A 26,298-nucleotide genomic window follows, 5' to 3' on the forward strand; every position below is an offset into this window, starting at 1 on the left:
AAAGAACGCCTACTTATGAAAAATGTTCATTATCACTGGTAATCAGGTGTGCAAATCAACTATTTTATCTTCATTACATGACAAAAATTAAAAATTTTGACAATATCAAGTATTAGAATATGAATCCTTTAGGATTTCATCTATATTGGTGATGGGAAAACAGTTTTACATTATTTGCTAAAGCTGAACATTTATACACCCTAAGATTCAGAAATTCCACTCCTACGAATGTAGCAAAGAGGAACTCCTGTAAGTAGACAAAAGCAGGTATGTAAAAGAATGTTCACAGCCACACTGACAGCAATAGTAACTCAGTCAACAAACCAAATACCCTTCAATGTGAGATCTAACTCCAATACTAAACCCAACCACAACTCTAACTCTAAATTATTTGGTATATTCAAACAATGTAAAAATCATACAGCAGTCAAACAATGAATTACAACAATATGGGAAGATATTAGCAATATTCTATTTAAGAGAAAAAATAAGTCCCAAAGAATATATAAAACTTGCCCTTTACATACAGTTAAAAACAATTAAAATTTAGCAATGTATGGAAGTTAATTCTCCCCCAAATAATCTACACATTCACTGTAATTCCAGTTGAAATTTCAACATACATTTTTCTTTTTTTTGCTGAGGGTAGAGGACAACTTGATTCTACATATCATTTGGAAAAGTAAATGCATGGTAAAAAGCCAAACATATTTTGAAAGTAAGAACTAATTAAAGGGAATTTGCTGTATCGGTAAGAGAAACACATTAAAATCTGTGGTCATTAACACACTGTGATATTAATGATGGAAGAGAACAATAGGGCACTGGAAAAGAAAAAATCCAGAAGACATACGGACGTTTAGCTGATAATAAAGGGTCCTTTCAAAAGAGTATGGAAATAGTAGACCATTCAATATAAGGTGCTGAGACAACTGGCTATACAGCTAGAAAAAAATCTCATTTCACAAAACCGAAAATAAATTCCAGAAAAAGGCCTAATCTTAAATTGAGAAAAGCCTTTCTAAGCATGACATAAAAGCCAGAAAGAACAATGGAAAAGAGAGGCAAGATTGAAAAACATGAAAATCAAAAGCTTTAAATAGCAAAAAAGATATCCTGAACAAATGGGCAAAATGCAAACTACCTTCTGATTCTATTTCTAAGAACCAATCTTACAGAAATATCATAAAAAATAACTGGACATAGATATATGTACAAAGATGGTTAACACAAAATTGGTAATGGCAAAAACTAAAATCACTAGGTGTTCATAAGAGGGAAACAGATAAATCGACAATGAAATAATAAGCAGCCTTTACGGATCTACAAGAATAGATGTAATGAAATGAAAAGATGTCTTCAAAAATTCAAGGAAGAAGGGTGGCACGGGTTGTCAAGAACTAGAATCGTCAAATGACAGCATTTGGAAAGGTCTGTAATTGGAAGGTGGATTTGAAAGTGGGCAGAAAACTGTCATGGCGGTGAGGACGTGTGACATCTTTCAGGGCCTGGGGTCTTCCTTAGTGTTCAGCTCATTCTTCCACAGCAAAATTATTTGTAAATGGGTAGGTCTTTAATTTTCTAATCCAGTTTTTTTTTTTTAAATTCAGGACTGTCATTCATCAGTTGATAAATATGAGGTGGGGGTTACATGTTCATCAACGGTTAATTTGGCATTAAGATTTATTCAGCATCCTTTGCACAATTAAACATTTTATTGTGTTTTCCATTATTTTAACACAAATGGGTGGTGGCTTGAAAATGAAAATGCTGATATCACAGAAAAGCATAGGCTTCATAAAGCTAATATTAACTTGGTATAAAGATAAGAGTTGTTAACCACGCCAAAATTAGAGCATTATTAACTTCCAGGAAATCATCAACATGCAATTGCGAAAGTGAGGGGCAAAACTAAGAATCAGGTACAAACACTTGGTTTTTATGATGTGGGTATGTGTGGTATCTATATCCCTGTATAATCCCTACCCTTGTTGGTGGGGCTTGGACCTGTTAATATGATGGGATAGCCACTACCTTCATTAGGCTGCATTATATGGCAAATGTGATGATACTGTCACTCTTGTGATTATACTGTGTATATCAGAGTCAATCACAGCAGACTAGAATAAGATTCTGTTACCGATTTTGAAGATGTAAGCTGCCATGTTTTGAGAGTGCCACTGGAATGGGACTCAAAGGTGGTCTCTAGGAGCTGAGAACAACTCCCTGCCTATAGCCAGCAAAAAAAAAAAAAAAAAAGGGATCTTAGTCCTACAAATGCAAGAAGACTGTGCTCCAGAAGAGAAGGCAGCCTGCCTGATACCTTGGTTTTCACCTTGTGATACTTTGAGAAGACAAGCTACACTCTGCCTGAACTTCAGATCTACAGAAACTATGAAGTAATAAATGGGTGTTACTGTAAGTCACGAAGTGTGTGGCCATGTTATATAGCAGTAGAAAACTAGTGAAGTATGCTAATATGAAAACACCAAGTTTGAGTAAAACAGGTTACATATGAAGCATCAAGTGGAGAAGACTGCTATAATGGATGCCAAAACAGAACTAAACACATACATTTTAATGGCTCCGAACTGGAAGGAAAGGATGGAAGGAGGGGGATTTATATGAGAAGAGAAGAAAGGCATGTTCAATAGTAGGTTATATTCGTATTTTTTAAAGAAAAAGGAAATTAACATTTATTAAGAATCTTCCATTTATTGTATTGGATATTTCCACATTTCAGTGATGAAAAAATTGTTTTAAAATGTTTTATTTTTCTTTTAAAATGTTTTATTTTCCTTTAAATACAAGTAATCACACATCCTTTAAAAGCATAGAAATGTGTTTAAAGCAAAATGATATTAAAGCTATGAGCATAAAAAACGTATTAAATTTGTATCACGAACCCATTACAACTAAATGTAAAAATTAATGTGCTAGGTATGAGTACATGTATATCTGTATATATAATACAGTAATATATATAAAATATATGTAACTAAAATGGTTTTAAAATTAAGGTATGACATATGAAAATTAGTGTTTTGTACGGTACGTTCAGAGATGGTGAAAAACCTAGTTGGCAGGTCTATTATTCACACAGGGCTACTTTATTTGAAGATGCATGTACAAGTCCGGGTTTTCAGATGCTTTCATCATCTAACCCTTTAAATGATCCCAAGTGTAAGGTCCTTGACTGAGTACATGAACTAGACTACTTTCAGTATGAGAATAAACATGGGGTCATTTCTCACCCCTACAAACACAAAAAAAACTTTCAAAGAACATCACACCATCATCCCAGAAGTTAGCTTTGAATGTTTTGTTTTTGTTTTATAGGTTTTTTTTTTAAAGCAAAATGGAGAAATTATAGAAATATATTTTCTCAAAGTCTTTTAGGAAAGTGTATATATAATGAGTATACAAAGCAATACATTTTCTCAAATGGAGTAACCAGCATCTGGATAAAACGAAACAAAGCAGAACAGAAGAGAAGATCACCTGCAACCAAAAGCATCCCCTTATACACTTTTTCGAGTCACTACCCCATAAGAATTATCACTATCCTGACTTGTATCACCTCAGATGAGTTTGAACTGGAATCATACAGTGTGGACAGTCTTTTCAGACTGTTTATGCTCAACATACACGTGTGAGATTTGCCCATCCTGGTGCATGAAGCAGTATTTTGTTCCTTGTCGGTGCTATACAGAACTCCACTGTGTAAGCAAACCGTAACTTATTTGTTCCACTGCTCGGGCGCATTTGGGCAGTTTCCGATGTTTAGCACTTAGGAACATTTCTGCACAGGTCTTCTGGCGAATCTATGTGTGTTTTTCTGCTGGACACATTAATGGGAGTGGAACTGCCAGGTCACAGAGCATTGTTCAGCGTTAGCAGATATTGTCAAATAGTTCTCTAAAGCAGCATATACATCAGCAGTGTACGAAAATTTCTTTTGTTTTCGATCCTTGTCAACATTTGGCATTTTCTATTGTTCTCATTTTAGACATTCTGATGGGTGTAAAGTTCCATTTTGGTTTAAATTTGCATTTCCCTGATGACTGAAGAAACTGAGGACCTTGTCATAGACCGAATGGGCGCTTGGATCGTCTCTTTTGTAAAATGGGCATCCATGCCTTACCGTTTTGTCATTGATGTGTAGGAGTTCATTATATATTATGATTGGATATTAAAACTTAAAATGTTCTCTTTTCCGACTGTCAGAGAAAAATGTAGCATAAGCAACATCTGGACTAAACCCAAAAAGCCTTAAAACAGCTTCTCTTCTCTTGTAACAGGTTTGACAACGGAAAAGAGAAAGAAAAAGTCTGCTTTTAAATATTTAATTCAAAAACTAAGCAAAATGAAAATGGATTTATAATTTCTGACACTGAGAGATACCTACTGGGAAGCTGTCATAAATCACAGCACTTTATAGCAATAAAAGAGTCACACCCTTGAAGCTCAGTATTTCTTGTTAATTAAAATTTCATTGTCAGATACATTTTGTAGTTTGTTCACAGGAAGACATACTTCTGAAAAAACTCGTAAATAATTGGTTGGATTTTCCTTTTACAAAGGACCAGACAAGAGCCTGACTGCTGGTTTTAAAAACCCTTCCATTTAAAAACAAAACAAATAAACAATTCCCCCCCTTGCCCTGACCCGCCAGGCCAATAAATGGTGTCATCAAGGTTGACCTGAACAGTCCTACTGAGGCACAGGGGACAACTAGATATACTTCCACTAAACTTCTGCCTTTTATATTACAATAAATGCCCTCTGCAGTATACATTTTGATTTGAATAAACTAAAAAGGTTTCCAAGGGAGACCGGTTTTTATTCTCTGTAACAATAGCAGTTAACTCCTTGGACTTCTTCTTTACACCACATCTTCAGTTTTGTTAAGAAAAATGATGGACACTGGCTCCAATTGAAAAAAAATTCTTTTTCAAAAATTTACCTTTAAAAGTTGATCACCAATCAAGTATTTACTGAGTGCTGTATTTAAAAGGCAAGGAAATGAATAAAACTAAAACTATTAAAATATATTTAAAAATCTTAGCAATTGTAGCTGTGCAAGTATTTACAAGTAAATATTTGTAAAATGGGGTGATATCTATTATTTCAGAAAACTACCATGACATTTCACTGAACTTCAAGTGGAGGCAAAATGCTTCAAGGAAAATCTCTGGATGTGTTAGCAAATTACATGGAAGACAATATAAAGATTTCAATTTATTAAAAATCTCAAATTACAGCTGTGTAATACTCACAAAAAGTGGACCAAATAGTATGTGATGCAATTTCTTTACCACATGCAAAAATAAATTAAATCATCTTACTATTTCTTTGAGTGATTAGTTTCTCATACTTTGAGAAAATTCTTTTTTTTTTTTGAGAAAATTCTAATAAGAAATATTCTATAACTATATTGAGCAAACTCGTAGAAATGAGCTCTTGTCAACAAGCTCTTGGTACACAAAAGATGATTATTTTTCCTTATTAATAGACTTATCACATCTCGTCCTGTCCTTTGACTCAACAAACCCAATTCTTCCTATGTAGTCACACAGGCCAGATATCTTAGTGGCTCTTCTTACGCTTACTTTGACACATCATTCCTCTGTTTTTTTTTAAACAAAATAAATTATTTCATTTATTTACCCGATATTATATTCTAGGTGTTCCAGGAAAAAGGAGTTATTGAAGTAGGGACCTAAACATCTTAACCTTCTCCTGACTCAAAAGACCAGAAATCAAATCAATTACACACAACTCACAGGAAGTATAATTGAGCAAAATGTTACAAATCCAAATTTTAAGAAGTGAAAGAATATCCAGTTTTCTAATCTTCATGTTAACTAGAAGTAGGATCTATAAAGCGTTAATGATACAACAGTGCTGTGGAGTTTTTCAAAGAGGCTCCATAGTCTTTGGAATTACATGCAAGACATCAGTTAGCAACTTGTCCAACAGGTGGGCTGGGCTACCTGTTGTGACACCTGATCCTGAATGACATTTGCTAGATCTTGGGGCAGCTCAAGTTGCTTACTTTCGACAGTGTGCCATAAAAAAGAGCATAGAATCAGGTAATTTTTCTTCTTCAAAGAATAGGTCTTCACTAACCTAAACTAATTTTCCAAGTTGCAGTCTCAGCAATTCATTTACTCATAAAATACTGTAAGTCTGAGAATGACAGAAATGTGGAATTAAATTATTGATGAGAACTCCTCCCCGGCTCCCTCTCCACGAGGTTAAGTTCACGGTACTCCTACTTCAGCTAAATGGTAAGGTCTGAGTGGGGGCAAGGAGGACACCGGGGGAGATACAGGCTTTCCTCTGAATTTTAATGCCTGACTCAGTAAGTCTCTCATACTTGTCAAGTATGTACAAAGAAAGTATTCTCGGTGGCAATGCTGAAGGCTTCCAAACCCAAGCTGAGATCATACCCATAATTAAATGTGGAATTTTGACAGACTGAATCCCCATCGGCACTTTAAGATAAAAAGACAGCCAGAAAGATTCACATTGCTGAGTCATGACTCATTTTCTTGAATCACTGCTCACTAGGAAACAGAACGCAATTAATTTTTTTCCCTTCACTGCAATAAAGAATTAGATAGTTTAAGAAAGTTTATGTAGCTGAAGTGTATGAATCTGTTGAACCTGATTTCACCACAGTCACCTGCTTTTTCACTAAAACTGATGCAAAGGGAACTGAAAACAATAACCATGAACAACCACTAGAGGGCGTGAAAGAACAGAACAGAAAGAACAAAACCAGTCTGTAACTTTTCCCCTGTAGAGGCTGCTGAAGGTCAAGACTGGAGCAGACAGGAAACACCACCATGTTGTCTACATTAAAGGATGCCCAGAGTTTTGGGTGGATAATCAGGTAACTTTTATGAGGAAAGAATTAAGCTGACAACAGCATCTCACACATCCAGCCTCGGGACCCTGCGACCAGCCCATCTTGTCTTCACTTTGAAGAAATTTCATTCTTACAGTTTTTAACTGGGATACAAAACAGAATTATACTCAAGAAGTGAAAGAAATCGCAGTGGGAAAGGAGATATAACAATTCCTCTGAACGAGAGAAAAGTTTTGATTAACTATAAACTGTTACCACAAAAATGTCATAGCTACATTGCAGAGCTCTTAAGCTTGAGAATTTAATATATAAACTATATTTATGTGGCTATATATATTTCATGAAAAACATTTAAAGAAACTAACATCAAGGAAAAAATCATGAGTAGTAAAAATGGGCCTGCACTGGTCACAAGAAAAATGATTTCACGTACATATGAGTTTCTTTTCTCAAGCTACTCATTTCACTTTACCCACTCTATTCCCATTTAAAATTTGTCTTCAGTCACAAAGTAGGTACCTTATTATTGCTTTCCTCTGCCACAGAAGGCATAAACCTGCACATCTGACATTTTTATTCAGGACAGAAAAAGGAAATATGTGTTTCCTCCTAACATTTTTCTCTGTAAAGCATGGCAGTGAGTCTTATGATTAGGTTGGTTGATAAAGTAGTTTCTTACAAGTTAGGCCAGTAAACTACCAGCAACAATGGAGTAATGACTTCTGCTTATTTCTGACATGAGGAAATACACTCAGGTCAAAGGTCTATCTCTCTCTCTCTCTGTCATCTATCATATACTCACATAACAAAATATAAACACACGTATCATGGCAGTCCTTCTCATACTCCATGAAGGACAAAAGATGAGAGAAAACTACTGTGTCATGCCACATGAACACTGTTATGTTCTGTAGAGAGTCGTGTCCTCATTCTCAGAGCCACCAATCCTCTCATAAACAGGGTGCCTAAGTCACAGATTCTACAGTGGACAAACAGTCTCTTGTTCCCTACTGGGTGGAGAATGCACTTTGTAATTTGGTTTCCGGTAGCCGAGAGCAATAATGAAACTTACTGCTTTTCCTTTATTTCTTACTGCTCATCGCACACAGCCTTGTAAACCACAACTGCATTTACACAGACCCAGCTGAAAACTGGAATGAACAGGTCAAGCTTTAACACAAAAGGACAACATTACTCCACTGTGCTTATCGTCAAGTCAAGCTAACTTGTTCCCAGGAGCTGTAAAGAGCCATGACAGATCCTTTTGACAGTGGCTATCTTTACTATTCAGCTCACTAGAATAGTGTGGCCTCTCTCAACCCCACAATGGTCTCCAGAAAAATGGAAAGGGCAGCAACCTCTTTTAGGAACTAAATGAAAATGTATGAAGACAGATGTTCCCTGTTGTGACTCTCCAGACCCTCCACTTAAGTTCCCCTCCGACACATAATTTGTGAGGTGAAGTGACAGAGGACCCTTATAAACGGAGGGAAACAGAGCTGGACCTTGGATAAGGAGGCAATTGGTACAAACGGTTGGGATAATTTTTACATGTTATCTTAAATTTAAAAAAAAATAGAGAACGCATCCAATATGGGATGATTTTTTGCTTCCGGTAAATAGATATGAGTTACAAAAATGGATATTAGCATCTAGGAAAAGCTTTACTATCTTAAATTTTATAAAAAATTGCTAAGTCTTAAAGTCTTTAAAAGAAATTAAGATCAATTTGAACGAGTTTTAATTTCATATACAGATATTCAGAATATGTCACAGCTATGTAATTGTTTATATAAAAGCAGCATACAAACTATAGTCATTTTCTTAACTGAAAGGCTTTCTTTTCTTTTGTAAATATTTTGTTCTATATTTTTGGTTCTGACCAAGAGTTGGATGACATCTGTTCCCCAATATATCCTCTCCATAGATTTCAATATAGGTTTATGATGCATTTGGTCGATTTAGGAAATAATAGATGGTGCTTAAGGTCTGCAGATATAGTATAGATGAAAAAGAAAACCTACATGTAACTGATTCCATGAAAAAAACAGTAAACTGAAAATCAGGAGATCCAGATTTTCATTTCAGTTCTGTTCTTACCTCTGTGATCTTGAGCAAGCATTAAATCGCTTAGACCTCAATGTTCTCAAAGAAAATGGAGACTGGACTGTAGATGATCTCTACAGTCTCTTTCAGTTTAACTTTCAATGAGTCAATCAGTTAAAGTTTCCAACTTGTCATCTCCTGGCAGAGGATATTAAAAGCCTACCTTAGGCAGAAAGAAAAAGCAAAGTTCTCATTCGAATGTCCTCACTGTGTCTATGGAAAAAAACTGCTGAACTCCAAATGACACAGGTTATGCGCTACTAAGATTCAATCAAGGCTGTAAGAATCTTATTGATGGTCAGTACATTTTGTTTCCATTGGAGAGAAATGAGATATATCCATTCCAGGTATCTTAATATTTTATAAAGAATTTTGGGGAAGAATCCACTTCAATTTATAAAGAGAACAAGTAAATGTTGCAGTGTTAATATTTTGCTATGATCATCACCCTTTTCATTGGCCTGAGTTTCTCAGACGGCTGTTCTTGTGCTGGATTTTTGTACTGGAATGCTGACGGCCTCCCCACAATATTCTTCTGAACTCACAGTAATGAAAACCAACTTATTTTTTTAAAGCCTATAATCACAAACGTAAACAGTCACTGCAATTGTGTAATTAAAAAAACTTTTCACTGAAGTCTCAGACAGACTCCAGGAAGTCTTACCTGGGGTCTGCATTCTGGGAAGTTTCTGGGTGTTGCTAACATGATCTTTCCGGCATGCCAGTCAGAAACTCAAAACACTCTGTACTCTGCACTCGCCTGTTCTCTCCCTTTCTCTCTCCCTCTCTCTCTCCCTCTCTCTCGCTTTCGCTCTGTGCCTCAGACAGTTTGGAATGCAGAAAAGCCAGAGCCGATGCCAGTCGAACTCAATCCTTTTTGTTTTTTTTTGCCTCCCCGCTCTTTTGCTACCGAGCACTAAACAATAGCCACCCTTCCTTACTCACTGCGTCTCTCTCAGCACTGGGCGCAGGCAATCTGCTGCAGAAGCAACGTGATTTACAACGCTAGGTAATTCGTTTTTTTCTGTCCCAAAGGGCCGTAGGGTGGCTGTGTGCATTTGTTTTAAGAAGTGATTTTTTTTTCAAAAAGGAATCTATTTCAAAATCTGCCCTATTATGAGGACAGGAAAATAAAACAAATTTCAGAGATTCTTACTTGAATGTTTTTATGCTGAATTAAAATACAAACTTTCCGAAGTACAAAAACCAGGTAAATATCTTACAGCTGATGTATACACACATACACACACACACACGTTATACTACTACCTTAGACTTGCTTACTCAGTAAGTCACCTGAACTTTTTGCAAAGGAAATATTTTATATTTAGAAAACTTTTATTTCCCTAAAACTGTTCATTCAGGACTTAAGCTAGAACTTCATTTTAAAAATAAAGAACAATGAAAAATTAATTTTATAAACTGAGTGGCTCTTAATTAGGTAAATTAGATGTGAAGAAGTTATAGATAATACTGTTCTCTGTTACCATTTTGTTTTACAATCAGACATATTACTAGGGGTTTTATTTTCTTCATTCCAAAAAAAGGAAGGCAGGTCAATGATGTCACCTTCATCATTGGTATGATGACCTAACACATTATGCAGCTGCTCAGTTGCTGAGGTTAGCATGTCAGGATCAATTAAAAAATTCACAGTCTGAATCACTAGGCAGACTCTGCCTGCCACTTCAGACAGTGGACCAGGACAGACACGAGAGGAGCACAAGGCCAATCTGTTATCCACCACTCAACAAACAGCTGATGGAAACACATATATCCTCTCTCTGTTTATGTGTGTGTGTATATATGTATTAACGTGAAATACATCTCTGACACTATCTAGATATACATCTATACACATATTACGTATATACCTACTCATGCGTGTATATGTGTATATCTAATACACACGTGTGCATATGCGTGAATGCACGCATATCCTTCGGCACCCTTTTTTCAAATAAGACAACGATTTAAAGTCTTTTTTAGTTAAGGCATAATTTATTTTTGTTTTTCTAGTCTCATTTTCCTTCAAGATTCATAAATAATGCTCTAACACTGTATTTTCCAACTGTTACTTTAGATGAACTACTCCTTTAAACCCTATTGTTACTCAAATAATCGTGGGTAAAGAAAGGCACCAGCAAAAGTCGTAAGAAAGGAAAAAACTGAGGGTTTATGAAGACTTACAGATCACAGGTTCCCTCACCCGTACGAATCAAAACACCGACAACCCTGCCTTCTCCTCACTGGAGGTGACACACAGCTTTATCGTTGTCATTTATCATCAACCTTAAAATAGCGCAAAGCACACTGAAATTATTTTTCCTTGTAATTCCTCAGAATAATTCTAAGAAATAGGTCATGATTTCCATAATTCTACCCAAGAGTTAGAACTAAGAACAGGGAGTCTAGGTTACAGAGAGAGAGATTTCAGCTCAATAAAAGGAAGTCAGAGCCATTAGCAAGAGTCTTGTACAGGGGCCGCTGCTGCAAGAGACAGTGACCCCTAAATCTTCCCACCCAGACTGACCGGACACGTGATGGCCCACTGCGTGAGGCAGTGCCCAAACTGTGCTGCTGAGAAACGCCGGCGCCAAGAAACAGCTAACAGCGACCTTCTTTCCTCAAATGACAGAAGTTTATGTACATAATTTTCTCAAGTGTGAGTTTTTATTCTTAAATATCGTTAAGAATATTCTTAAATAAACCTTAAAGAGGCCTAAATGGTTCCTAATTCAAATCAATAATGACATGTTCGGATATCCGAAGATTAATTATAACAATAATTTATTGTGTTGTGCAAAAAGCACTTTTATTGCTGGAGTCTCTAATACCTGAGTAAATCTGAAAGCCGCTGTCGAGGAGACAATTTTCTTAAATCCAAGGATGATGCGGTTCCGTTATCCGGCACTTCAAACACTACACTTAATTATGTATTCATATATTAATAAACATTATTTCTCTATTAACATTCATATTAAACTTCATTTATTATTTATTAAGAAATAAACGCTTTACTGATTCCCGTACGGAGCTCTTTTTACAAGGAGGCATCTCTGCTGGTGATTCCCCGCGTGCCTTCCGGCCTGAGTGCTGCTGCCTCTCTGACCGGAAGCTCCTCCCTTGCCTGGTCTGCGTGCCACGCTCTTACCTACCCTTTAAAACCCAGATTTCAATTATTCTCTTAATGTGGTTTAACTTCTCTCCTATCGAGAGTTGCTGTATCTTTGTTCTTTTACTTTTTTTTTTTTTGTGCTACTCTTTTTTCATAGCTCTTAGGAAAAGAGCCTAACATTCTGTGCAATGATGTTAATGTCCTCCTCCTACTGAAATGTGAGGCGGTCGGGGGCAGGGGCACAGGGGCTTGGTCTTGTTTTTGGCTTATCCCCAGAACTCAGAACGATGCCCGGCGTTGAGGGTCTTCATGAATGACGGATGGGAGAACGGATGGATGAAAGACTATATTTCACTTATCAAACCTTCTGTAAGTATTAAGACTTAGTGCTTTAGAATAGCTTCGGGACAGGGACCTTTCTACACCCATTCCCCAGTGCCAAGGCCCAGCACTACGCATGTCACGTGGTGGAACGAGAACATAAAGGAAGTTATCTCAGGCTTGCGTGGTATTAAGTAGCTAATTAAAACTAACAGAATTACGCACCAAAAGAATTGTTACTTCATCATTTACCCAGTTAGGACCTACTTGTAATAGGTGGGATCCTGATCTGTACAAGTGGCTTCTCAGAGTAAATTTCACCACCTATGAACCCACAGCCACGTGCTGTGCCACCATGACCAGGAAAATTCAGCTTCTGGGGTAGAGACCGAAAAAGAGACTGATGAACTCTGAATCCCCTACAACACTGGGAGTTCTCCAAGAAGCTGGAGAAGCGCGAGTATAGGCTGCACCCTTCAGCATCAGCTCACGCTAGAAAGTGGCTGAAGTCCACGTCCACGCAGAAAATCCCTCGCTGGTTAAGAGCAGCCTCAGGGGCTGAAGGAGTTGGGAATTGATGTACTGGATCAAACAACCAGAACACTTAACACAGCACCAGGCACTTTCGCTCTGGATGTGTGAGGACACTTAAGCCATTTTATTCCTGCTAATAATCGCTATGTTGTAATTATCTGGTTTCACATTATTCTAAGAAGTTGGGTAGGGTTTCCATGACTAATCCATCTTACGTAGTCATGATTCAGCATTGTACTTAATACATGATGGTATTAGGTTGAACTACATGAAAATGCCATTTTTGTAAGTCACAAATAGTGAAACATCAGCGATGATCAAATAAATAATAAGAAAGATTCAAACACTGAATGAAGAGTTGGACTAGATCATTTTAAAGGCCTTTTTCAGTTCCGGAATTCTATGATAATATAATTCAAACATAAATAAGAAAATCAATCCATTTCAATGCTTGGTCACCCTGTCAAACTATGGTCTTATTATATACGAAAATAGCACTTTGTTCTTGACCTTCTTGGAACTTATCACCATTGCAATTCATTCACATACTGGATGTCCATCTGCTCCTCATCCATGGTGGCAGGGACTATACCTACCTTGTTGCCTGCTGTTTCATCACTGCAAAGTACAGTGTCTGCCTCTTATAAGTGCTTAATAAATATCTGTTGAATAAAACGAATGGCTTGTAAACAGGTATAAGTGGACTCCTGAAGGCTTTAGTTATGTGAGTTTCCAAATTCAGTACCTACAAATATTGGTTTTGTTTCTAAAAGGCTAGGGTATTTTTTTAGTTATGAATCAATCAAATAGTCCGCTTTGTAAATTTTGAAGAATATAGAGGGTATATTTTCTCCCTAACCCCTTAGAAAAGTTATTATGGAATTCTGACTTCGGTATAAATATAGAAGTCAATGGGACAGCCATTAAGAAACCCTAAAACCATAAATGCACCATTTTCTCAAAGGGCACAAAAATAAGCTAGCTGCATATAATTAAAAATTACTTGCACATTTCATTTTTTATCAAATAAATAAATAAACAAAAACCCCTGGTAATACCCATCTTTCTCTTTCAAACAGAACAACATCTCAACGGCAGTCAAGCTGAGGTCGACACCAGTCACATGTGTGCTTCTGCTTTTGAACAGCAGAGGTTCAGAAACACAGCTTCTTCCATCAACACAGTTTCTTCTAAGGTCTCCCCCAAACCAGACTGGCATTCCGATACTGCGGTCTTCCCACTGCATTCTTTTTAGAGTTCAAATTAGAAAAGAGAATCATTGTGTATAATTGGAATGACAAACACTAAAGTCACCCACTTTTTCAAAAATGCCTCTGAAATTCTATACCTTATTTAATTTTATTTGCATATGATTGGACCACAACACATACATATAAATAAATACACACTGCTATTCTTACGGCAACAAAACAAGCATTGTAAAAACTAGAAGATCTGTTAGTCATAGGTTTAGCAAAGTATTTAGAAAAGGCACATGCCAAAAAGTGACAATTATGATAGCCAAACAGTGTTTTTAAAACTTGTGGCTAAGCATACAGCTTTACACCTTGCTCTCCCAGCGAAGATGACTGAGTAGACTGCATTTCCTTATCTGAAATGGCAATTGGCAGGGAGGACACATTAAAGGGAGTCAACAAAATCAAAGGTCATCACTTTTCTCAATACCCATGCTCTCATATGAATAGGACCATATTTCAAAGAAAAATAAGCAAAACCTAAGTGGAAAAATAAAAGCAAATCATTTTCTAGTTTTATTTTATCGTATGAGTAAGAATATACTATAGGAACAAATACAACACTATTTCTATGAAAAATTTATTAATAAACATCATAAGTAACTAAAAGCATTTTGGGGATAGGTTAGATATTAATAGGTAATAACCCTGTGTGTGTGTGTGTGTGTGTGTGTACATATGTGTACACACACACACACCAGTGTACAAGTATCTGTTAGGTTTACTGATTTCCTATTAAGATAATCTGCTATCTGAAAGACTATTAGTCCATCTTTCCCATATAATGCAGATAACACGTCAGTTTCAGTAAAAATAAGTCATTAAGTACTTGTTTTTGTCATAGTTTTAAAGAATATTTGCAACTGTGAGTTATCTTTCCCACAAAGTCTACTTAGAAAAAGCATAGACGTTGTAGTATGGTCATCTTTGGCATACCACTGATTCACAACATATACATGTCCCATGTAATTCAAAATACTACTGCATACTAAAGGTAAAGTTGCCCTTGCTTAATTTCCATATTTGTTCACAACTAACTGAAGTAAGTTAAAATCTAGAAATCCAAGATATATGTCATTTAAAAAAAAAAAATCGGAAAATTCTAACGGTAATTTCCTAGAGCACAGAGTTCTAAAACAGACAATCTACGATGTCAATGTTACTATTCTGCCCACTTACAGATGAGGGAATGGAGACAGGGATCGGTCTGACAGAGTAACTCTCAGGTCACGGTGGCAGAGCCGGAAGCCAAGCTCTGCTGGGCCTTACAGTGCTTTCCCGTAACCACTGAGGTATATGACACTAAATTCCTTCTCCAAATTTATCTTTAAGCGGCATTTGGGGTTATTGTTTTTCCTCTCCACAGCTTTCTGTACCTCCAAATTTTCTATGCTATTATTAATTTTATAAAAAGGCTTGCGCATTGCTTCAGATTCGAGTTATTGGCGGCTGGGGCGCTTTTCTTCAGTCTGCATAAAGCCCAGGGTCACAAAGCGTGTATCTCTTAGAACCATATACTAAGTTTTAAAAGGTCCTCATTTGTGCTTTTTCACTTACTTCAGCCGCTGGTGACAGCTACATTTCCCAGAATCAGAAAGGCAGGTCCTGACTTGAAAATGATCATTTTGAGTGAGAATCTGTCAACGTTTTCTTAACATCTAGGCCCTAGGATATGTGGGGGCCAGTAGAGAGGAAATTAAACGGAAAAAAAGGGAAAGGAGAGATTCCCGGTAGTTTGGCCCCAAATTGTGTTCTCAGGAAGAAATCCAACTCAAGAGAGAATGAGGGGCCTCTTCTGTCAGCTATTTTTCCCTCTTCCATTTTTAACATACTTAATATGAAACAGGGCGAGGAACTTAATTGGACCTTATCCTTCATATAAATAAAAACAGAGATAAAAAACTCGTATTACAAATGTATATTCAGTCTTTGGTTTGTAAATATTCCATATATTTTTTTCTAAAAGAATATCATCCCTTAGTCCAACCTTTAAAAATGATGTTTGTGGTTTTTTTTTTGTTGTTTGTTTTTTGTTTTTTAATAGAAAATCCATTTCTCAAAGGAAACTTTAAGTCTTTAAGCAAGGGAAATTGAATCTGTGGCACTTCTACCCATTATTTCTGAATCATTAGGATGGTGATAGCAATAAAAATAAGACCCTTTTCAATTATATTCCAGGATCCAAAAGGGTTTTTTATCATTTTATCATACTAGTCTCACTACATTTTCGTTTCCAATATTACATTTCAAAATACGTTTCTCTCTATTTTTTCCCCTATTTTTTTGAGGATTAATTTTGAAAGTTCCTATGTAATGACATGAGATTTTTTTTTAAGTTCAAATAAAGGACCTTTCAATCGGTTAAAGCCAAGTTTAAAACATGAAAAAGCAACTCCATAAATCATCATTTTTAGTTCTACAATGTATCAATATTATAAAAAATGACTTTCGAGAGTTTAAAACTTCCTTCTAAATTTCTGCAAGGACAGTAAAAAAATTATAGTTACCAAAGAAAGTTCTACGTCATAAGAAATGAATTAGGTATTCTCCCAGAAAAGGCAAAAGCAATGGTACAAAAGGCACAGAATTATGGGACAAGGAACATAATTGATTCATAAACAATGACCCAAAACAGTGACCCTACAAAGAAAACACAATGAAGTTCAGCGATGCAAGCACTGTGCGCAAAGACCGATGAGCTGTTTGCTCTAAAAACAAACAAGCCACATCTTGTTGTTTGCCACAAGGGATAACGTATTTTCTCTTGGCAATAAAACATGATATCTATATTTATTACCACTGAGGCTAAAGACAAAAAATATCACTACCAATGAAAAACTTGAAAATCCTCTATAAGAGATTTGTTTCAGTGGCAGTAGTGATGTAATTCCCCAAAAAAACCATATTCGAGAATTACGATCACGTGACTGTGGTATTCTTTAACCTACCTTCAATAGTGGTTACTATTAACAGATAAATCTGCCCCGAACATAGTAAAGTTAGTATACAGCTTGGCTATTTGAACTAATTTAAAACTAAATAATGTATTTAACACTCTAATCTTCAAATGTCATATTGATAAGAAACAAAAATAAGTGGAAAAATAGCTATATTTCCAGGAAGTCTAATATTTGAATGATATTTTATGGGTGACAAAAACTGACAGATGAAAGAGATCGATGAACTTGCTAAGGGACCAGCCACTGACAACTAAGGGCGGCTCCCAGCCCCACTCTTAGGTCTCTCAGGAGGCCACCCACAGAAATAAGGACCAGGGTCTCGCGGGTACAGGTGGAAGGCACCCTTTTCCCCTCGTGTCAGGAAATAAACACTATGGTTTCTCTTTCACTGGCAAGAGAAAGTCAGGCCATAGCACTGCTTTTTAGAATATAGTTTTGTCCTTTGAGACAGTTAGGCTTGAATTTGTACAATTTGATTATTATGGATGGTGCTTTATCCTGTATCATCAGTTGCTGCATGATTAAAATTATCCCCTATAAAACATTCAAAATTTTCTAAAACTTTTATGATGCATATTTTAAATTTTACATCATGTAAAACATGAAATTAGAATATGAAGAATTGGAAAATGCTGAAAATATACTGTCCATTCTTGTTCAGTGTTTAATTGGACTTAATATTGATGAAATGCTATTAAATGCCGACATGTTCTTTGTAAAGAAGTTCTCTAAATGATGCATGAAGTTGAATCGTTAGTAAACAGAATTTCATTAGTCACAGTTTTTCCTCTGACTGCCAACGGTAACAGAAAACCTATGTATTCTGTTTTTATATTTTCAAAGAGACGATTACACTATTTTTTACACTAAATAACAGAAGGTGACTTTGCTAATGAATATATTTTCGTAAGGGCAGAGGGCTACTGCCATTAACAGTGTCATAGGACCCAGAAGTAAAGAACTCTGCCTCTTTCGTTCGCCACTCCAAGCAGGCAGAAGATCACGGCGGTCAAGAGGACTGGCTTGAGGGCCAGATCACCAGGTTCAAATACCAGCTGTGCCATTTACTATTTGTAGGGTCTTGGAAAAGCATTGCTTCAGTTTCATCAAATATTATAAAAAAAAGTAAACATATCCTTTTGGAGACCACCATCGACCAACTACACCAGGTATAGATTTTGTTCTTCCGACTGGATTTTATGTTGTATATTTTTATTAGATTTTCTATACTGTTTTTCTAGCTACAAAGATCAACAAGGTTGTCTCTTCCTGCCAATTATAGCTTCAGATTGGACAACAGACTATGTTGTTATTCATTACAGTCTCCACGGTATTAAGCTTTCTGATATCTAGTTTGTAATTTAAAGGCTTGTTAGCCTCAAGAATGTTCCTTCTAATTTTAATGGTTACCAGAATATAGTGTGCTTTCAAAAAGCTATTTAAGAGGCCCTTAATGACAGCAACTAAACTTGGATACACACAAACACTAGAATTTTAAAGAGTTTGGTGACTTTTACGTTTCATTTAAAATAGAGAAGAAATATTAGAATGAGACACGATTACTACATCAAACCAGTCCTTCAGTTAGGCCGTGCAATATCTATACGGTGGCATCTTGGTTTACCCTGCAGAGATAAGGCTGTGCTTTCGACTGTTCCTACAAAGGAAGACCCATAACTTAGAACATATGAAAGAAGGAAAGAAAGAAAAATAGGGAAAATGGAGAAAAAGAGGGATACAGTGAGAAAAATAAAATTTTATTAGATTTTTTTTTTTTGAGACATAAACTTTTGGTAAAGTTGCCAATTCTGAAATAGCACAGCATTATCACCAACAGAGTGGAAATAGCATACAATAAATTTTGAAAGAAAAGTATATACTAAGGAATGTCTTCTTAAAGTCTAATGACATTCTTCTGAAAATCCATTCATGAATCTCACTTATCAACAAAGAGGCGGGTAAATTTCTACTAGTGAAAATTTTAATCTATTCTTATTCTCTGATAGAACTGGTACAACATACCTTGTTTAATCTATGGTTCACCATTTCACAGGTGGAAAATGCATGAACCAGCCTTTAGATGGGTACATGAGATTCCACGAGATAAATTTCTTTAAATTGCTATGCCAATTAAAAATGACAACAGTACGGCAATGGACTAAATGTTGGTGTCCCTCCAAAATTCACATGTTGAACTCCTAATCCCCCATGCGATGGTGTTACAGGGTAGGGCCTTTAGGAGGTGATTTGGTCCTGAAGCTGGAGCCCTCACCAGTGGGACTAGTGCCCTTATAAAAGGGACCCCTGAGAGCTCCCATGCCCTCTTTCCGCCAAGTGAGCATACAAGGAGAAGTCAGCGGTCTGCAACGTGAAGAGGGCCCTCAGTGGACACCAAATCTTGGACTTCCCAGCCTCCAGCACTGTGAGAAGTAACTGTTTGTTGTTTAAGCCCCAGTCCACAGTATTCGCTTACAGCAGCCTGAGCTAAGACAAGTCATGAATATATTACCTAGGCATGAACATGACAGAACAGTTAAACTCATTTCTAAGCTTTGGGAAAGATTATGAAATTATAAGTATAATTCTAATTTTCTAATCAAAGTAACGCATTTAATGATAAAGGCTCATCTACCCATTAGCCTATGCTATATCAATGATGTCAAGTGTTATTAGAAGAGGCCAAACTCTCTCCTCACTCCTGTTCCACATGCAGTGCCTTTTGGGAGGCTCATCTACCATCATGGAACTGTCCAGCTTTCAGTGGCTACTCCAAGGCTATTTTTATCTAATTGTTATGCGCACTGCCAATGATATTCTACTTTTCAAAGCATTTTTCTCTCTCCTCTTCCTTTCACTCACACTTACTGTATTATTTCACTGGCTCCCTCACTAGCTTATCTAGCTCCTAATACATACATCTAAATACTTCTCTACAATTGTTACTTTTAAAAATTAATTACAAAAGATGTTTAAATATGTTTTTGATTCTTTAGATCTCATTATCCCGATTAGAGTGAGAGGGAAAAAAATCTAAAGGCCTCTAAGTGGAAAAAAATGAACTGAGATAAAATAATAATCTTTCTTTACTACCACCGGTTCTCTTTCTAATTCAGTTGTTTATTTTCTTCCCATTCTATGAATTCATGTTATTTTCACTCTTTTCTACCTTGAATTTTTCCGATGTTACTCTCTACTCTCTACAATTAGAAAGAATGTCCCAAACTCAGACAAAATGAGAATTATTTTGTAAGCAGAAGGAAAGAAAATAAAAGATGGGAACTTCCTATGATGCTATTTTAAGTATCAATTAAAATGAGAAAAAAAGTTAACGAAAGAATTTCTGAAGACAACAGGAAAGAAAATAGGCTGTAAATTTCAGAGAAAAGAAAGTAATCAGAACAACTGGTGAACAGGACAGCTTTATGAGAAGCCTGGGAGCTCCCTCTCTTACGCATCGTTACTACTGTATAAACTACTGTAGGGCTGGTGGGTGCCGAGAGGGTCAGGGTCCGGCCTAACAAAACACGCTTCATCCCTGGAGGCGGCTCTAGTCTGTTTTGGACACAAACTCAACTAGATTTTCCACCAAGCTGATTTATTAAATCCTTCTGTTTGAAACATAAACTAAATGTAAGCTGTTGGTAAACAGCTTAGCCAACCCTGGACTAGAGAGAGAGAGAGAGAGAGAGAGAGAGAGAGAGAACAAGTGTGGTAAGTAATGTTTAGCTAATTTTGTTCAACTTACCTGAATCTTATAACCTTTTAGAAAAGGATCTATGGCAGCCAGGGGCCTAGATCAAGCCTCAAAAATAAACCTCAAGATGCTTTATAAACAAGTCCACCCCATGTTTCCAACTCCACCACAGAACAGAATGGGGAATTATGACTGTCCTTGAGAAGAAAGGAATTTGCCAAACTGTGCATGTAAAAATGGAAGAAACAATGAGTAAAGTCATGAGATATAGAGACAGGAAGCTTCCTAAGATGTCACACCTCAAATTTCTTTATTGGGTTGATTTAAACCCATCCAAGTAAAGTGAGAAACATTTATACCTATTCTACTATCTTACTGATTCCACGATGCATTAATTCAGAGGCACAGCATTTATGATCCACAGAAAGCTTGTTCCCCGGCATTGCTTTAGCTAAGTTTTATTCAACAAAGAGACAAGGAGAAGAAAATATCATTTTTTGACATTCCTGAAAAATCCAACAGAGGTTACTTTTACAATCTATTAGATTACAATCACCTAACGTAAAAATGTAAAGAAGTTTTTAGTCTCTTAGTCAGATTCAATTTCTCTTCTTTACTGCAGATAAATAAAAAAGTAAGCTGTTTTAACGGCCAACTTAAAATCCTGCTACAAATTAATGACTGGAGAGTGAGAAGAAACTTAGCTAATTTTTAAAGCAGTATATTTTAGTAATGCGAAAACCACAGGTTGGCGTCAACATAATATACGCTTCTGGTTCATTCGCTCAGATTTTAGTTCGTTGTTTTCCCTGTTTTTGAAATACATCATAAAGAACTGAAACTTACTTTCAGCTCAAGCAGATTTCTTCTTCCTTTTTCTCTCTTTCTCTCTTCCCTCTTTATTACAGTTATTAGTATTATTGCCATTATTATTTAAGAATATTAACTCATTCGACTAAAAGTTTAAAGGGTAAAAATAGTTACATAATGAAAAGTTAATCTCCCTCCCACTCTGCTCCACCACATCTCCAGTTTTCTCCTCAGAAGCAGCCACTGCTAAAGGCTTCTTCTTGCCAGTCCTCGAAGAACTAAAATGTCTGCATGCATGTCTCTGGGGCCTCTCATGATGTGGGACCCAACCATGGCTGAAGAACAGAACACGCTATATCTGTTAAAAAAAACTGCTAGTCTAACTTAAATATGAAGGCCTATGACACAGCTTTATAAACCTAGCAAGTCGCTGGGCCACAGTTAACGCGACTTCCTTCATCGTTATCCTTCCCCAGGTCCCCAGGCTTTACAGGAACCCCAACAACAACTCATACAAAGGACTTACCTGAATCACAAAAGGAACTCTTTATTTAAGACACTTTACTGCCATCTACTGGAAATTTTATGAAATAACTACAAATCGATGAAGACAAATGACATGCACCCCCGCACCACCCCCCGCCGACCCCCGTTACTGGACAACGCATGATCCGCACAAGCAGAGGGTGGCACTGCCTTGGCACCCGCTTACCAGACGTGACCAATCTCCACCATGGCGGGATGAGGATGGGGAAGAAGATAAGAGGCAAACCAGGAACCCACTCACAAGTCAGAAGGCGCTGTGGTCTGGCTCCTTGACTGAGAACTGATTTCCTTATGGAAAAAAACGTTCTCGCTGCTAATCTAAATCTAACTCATAAGAGTAAAACAGAAATTGGCTTTAGCAGGGTAGCTTGAAAACTAAAATACGAATTTTTATTTTATTCATGCTAGTTTTGAGTTCCAAATAACTTCCTAAAGAAATTTAGAAATGTTTTCAAAAGTAATTGACATTTTAGAATTTAATTGGCTCACAAATGCCAGCCGCTTCCTTCTAATGGACAAATCTGATTAAATCAAGTTGGTTCTCTAATAACACTTGCTTTGAAAATGTGAACTTTCCACCATAATCGCCACATAAGTGAACAATGCGCAATTACACAAATTTTTTAATCATGATTTCCTCTGCGAAAAACACTAGGTGAACAAAGAAAACTACACCCAGCTCACCCGAGCCACATTTGAACACGTAAAACTCTCAGACACACACGCTACCAGCTCCCTCACTGCACACCCACGCCCATCCATCCTGGTGTAACGGTGTTCTATTCAATTTCCAAAAAGCACTCCCTCCGTCACTTCGCAATAAACTTTGAAACTACTCGGAGGCCCACTATCACAAGTACATTTCAAGATTTTTTCCAAGGTAAAGTGCTATATTTACTGCAGTATTTATGCATTTCTCAGTCATTTAACACACAGAAAACTGCGCTACCATTTTCACTAAGTTCCTATCTTATGTGTCATTGACCAAGTTCTTGAGTATAGTGTCCCAACCCCTGTTCCCCAGAAGTCCTGTAACTTTTATTGTGATTTTTGCATAGGACAGTGATTTTTAGGAACACATCGCATTAGAGCAGAACTGACTGTACATGGCTATTTTAACCTAGATGCGAGCTCATTCTTCTAGACTAGTATCATCTGTATCACCACACAGAATCTTATGGAATCTTATAGATTTCAAAGAATAAATATATACTGGCTCATGGTTTTTAAGTAAACTCACAACTACCCAACCAAAAGCCTCAAGTGAGATTATTCCAGGGTCTTCTACTTTAATTATCCAACATGTTTTTGATAATTCTTGAGCTCATCTGACCTCTCCTCAAATCACTTACGTATCACTGAAATCCAGGAATGATGGAATACAAGTATAAAGGCTGGATATTATATAGCTCTCTTAGCATAAGCTTGCTTATAGGTAATTGTGAAATGGTTTTTATAGGAGAGAAACAAGACTTGATATTTTTAGGGCATTTCAAATAAACCCAGGGCTGCTATTATCCCATTGAGTTCTAACTTTCAGAGCTAGAAGTATCAAACTACTGATTTTTTCATAAATATTTTGATTTGTTCAAGATATGCTTCTATTGAAGATATATATACAAACACACACGCATATAAACATAATAGTCAATCTAAATATTGAGTGCTACCATACACAGGCATTAATTATTAGCATTTTAAATTCTATTCTTTGAAAAATGGAAGGATCTGTTTCTTGTAATATTAAATCTTCATTACTCATTTCCCCTTCCTTTACTATTATCATCACCCTGCATTTTTACAGAAGATTCTAGCATCTTGAAAATGCTTCATAAATTATCTAGATACTCCTAATAAATGTCTTGGGATTAAAAATAGAGTCATCATTAGTTTATACATAAAGTTAAAACTGAGGCTAATTTAACAGAGAAGGTCAGGGTTAATGGGTAACACTAAGGTTTGACTAATCGATATCCTCTAAAAATTTTGATTAAAAGTTATCCTTCATAATAATTTTATAAATGCCTTAAAGAGACTATTCTGTTTTAACAAGCATTTTCTTAAAAGTGTCCTCAAATTTTTATCACTTAAGTCAATAAACTTACGAAAACATAGGTATAAGGTTAGTTTTTCCTCAAGTGTTTTTCCAATTTGGTGTCCTTTTTTTGGAGGTAGGATTTGAAATTGTTTGACTTCTTCATTTACATAAACATAAATATGAAAATTCTGGATAGCTAACTTTGACTGACTCTAAAAGACTTTTGGTACATTCCTTCCTAAGAGGCTTGCTAGCATGCATCAAAGGTGTACTATTTTAATAAAAGTATACTTCATAAAAACGTCCACTATTCGGCTTTCACCTATCCCTATTTCACAGTGTTCCTAGAAGGTATTTGATGGCTTAAAAAAAAAAGTTGAATCCATATAGCTTATATTTATATTGAAAACTAGTATTTACTAGTTCTAGTTAATGGGGTCAACTTATATAGCCTCTAGTGTTGTTTCCAGGCAAAGACCCGAACATCTGAAGAAATAATTTCCTTTAGAAAATTCATCAAAGCATGCTTTGCATGATTTACATTTGAACAATTAAAATTATTTAATAAATTAAAATCTGGATATTGTCACCAGGGGAAAATAGTTTTTTCTAGGTTTTCTAAATCTGGAAATGGGTGCTTTAGAGGTGATGTTCATGCCTTAAGAAAACCTCTCATTTTCAGTGGAAAAGAATTTGGTGTATCAAAATCTGTCAAATGCCAGCATAAATGCAAGTTTAGTATCCCGGGTAATCTGTCAACTGTTGAGTTCAAGAGTCTGAGAACCACTGAGAGGGAAAGATGTTCTGTGCTTAACCACTGTCCGCCCCAAGTCCCCAAACACACTTCCGTTAGATCGAAGTTCTTGACACTTAATCAGGTTTCTCATCAGTGTGAATTTGCTCACGTTGAACAACGTGCGAAGCACAAGCATAGGCTTTCCTGTATTTTTCCATTCACGAGTTTTTTCACCAGCTGGAAATCTTTAATGTACAGTAAACTGCAGCCACGACGAAAGTTTTCCACAGATCCTTTACATTCATGGGGCTCCTTTCCGTCATGAATTCTCTGGAGTAGAAGGCACATGTTTTTCATGAGTGGGCATTCTCTATAGCTGACTGCCTCACACCTAAAACCGAAATGTATACCGTGGTTTTACACCTGCGAAATCTGGTCAGGGCGCCTCGGGGCCCCCTGCTGGAGAACAAAGAGAATGCAGAGCTTGGAAAATGTGAGAACTCTGCGAAAACAGAAGGGCTTTCCCATACACACTGCACTCGACTTACCTATCCGGAAACAAAATGCCGGCGTTTCCCTTGGTCTCCCACTCTGGCCTGACCCTTGCTAGCACTTCCTCGTCCTCCTAACCTCTCGGTGCTGTACGAGGGCTCCGCCCTGGGCTTCTCTCTTCTGCCTATCCCCATTTCCCTGGTGATTTCACTCAGCCTCTTGGCTTTGAACACCATCTATTTGCTAAAGGCCTGCAATTTACATCTCCAGTCCGTACCTCTCCCCTGATTCCCAGACTCACATATTTCCACTTGGGCGTCTCATAAGACCCGCAGACTTAACATGTCTGAAAGTGAGCCCCTGGCCAATCCCAACTTGCTTCTCCCATAGTCTTTCCCATTTCAAGGAACAACCTTCTAGCTGCTCTAGCCAAAATTCTTCCCTCTTCTGTTTCTTACCTCCCACATCCAATCCAACAAGCAAATTCTGTTGGCTCTTCCTTCAAATATATACAGAACCTGGTCATTCCTCACTTTCCACTGCTATCAGTAGATCATGGCCCAAGTTCTATCTTCTCTTGTCTATCATTGCACTAGCATCCTAACTGGTCTCTGAACTTCCATTCTTGCATCCTTATTCCCAGTGGTTCCCCATCTCACAGAGTAAAAGCCAAAAGCCATTATGGTGACCTGCAAGGCCTTCATGACCTGCTCGCCGCAGAGCTCAGTGATGGCATCTCCTCCTCCTCTCCCCAGGCTCAGTGCACTCCAGCCTCACTGGCATCTATGCTGCTCCTGCAAACTCCAAGCA

General features: G+C 36.9%; 1 protein-coding gene across 6 annotated transcripts in view; it reads right to left on the reverse strand.

Moving 5' to 3' along the window:
• The window catches only part of RASAL2 (RAS protein activator like 2), a 244,807-nt gene that overhangs the window by 92,119 nt on the left and 126,390 nt on the right, over window positions 1-26,298 (reverse strand). For 2 of the 6 annotated variants that reach the window (XM_025043939.1, XM_015586237.2), the window contains exon 1: window positions 9,648-9,941. The exons of the other annotated variants lie outside the window; for them this stretch is intronic. In XM_025043939.1, coding sequence (XP_024899707.1) covers window positions 9,648-9,660 — 13 coding nt within the window. In that variant the 5' untranslated portion in view covers window positions 9,661-9,941. Of the gene's footprint in view, window positions 1-9,647; window positions 9,942-26,298 lie in introns of those variants that run through there. 6 annotated transcript variants of the gene reach the window in all.

This window comes from Pteropus alecto, unplaced genomic scaffold, assembly GCF_000325575.1.
Source record: "Pteropus alecto unplaced genomic scaffold, ASM32557v1 scaffold101, whole genome shotgun sequence".
Classification (NCBI taxonomy): Eukaryota; Metazoa; Chordata; class Mammalia; order Chiroptera; family Pteropodidae; genus Pteropus; species Pteropus alecto.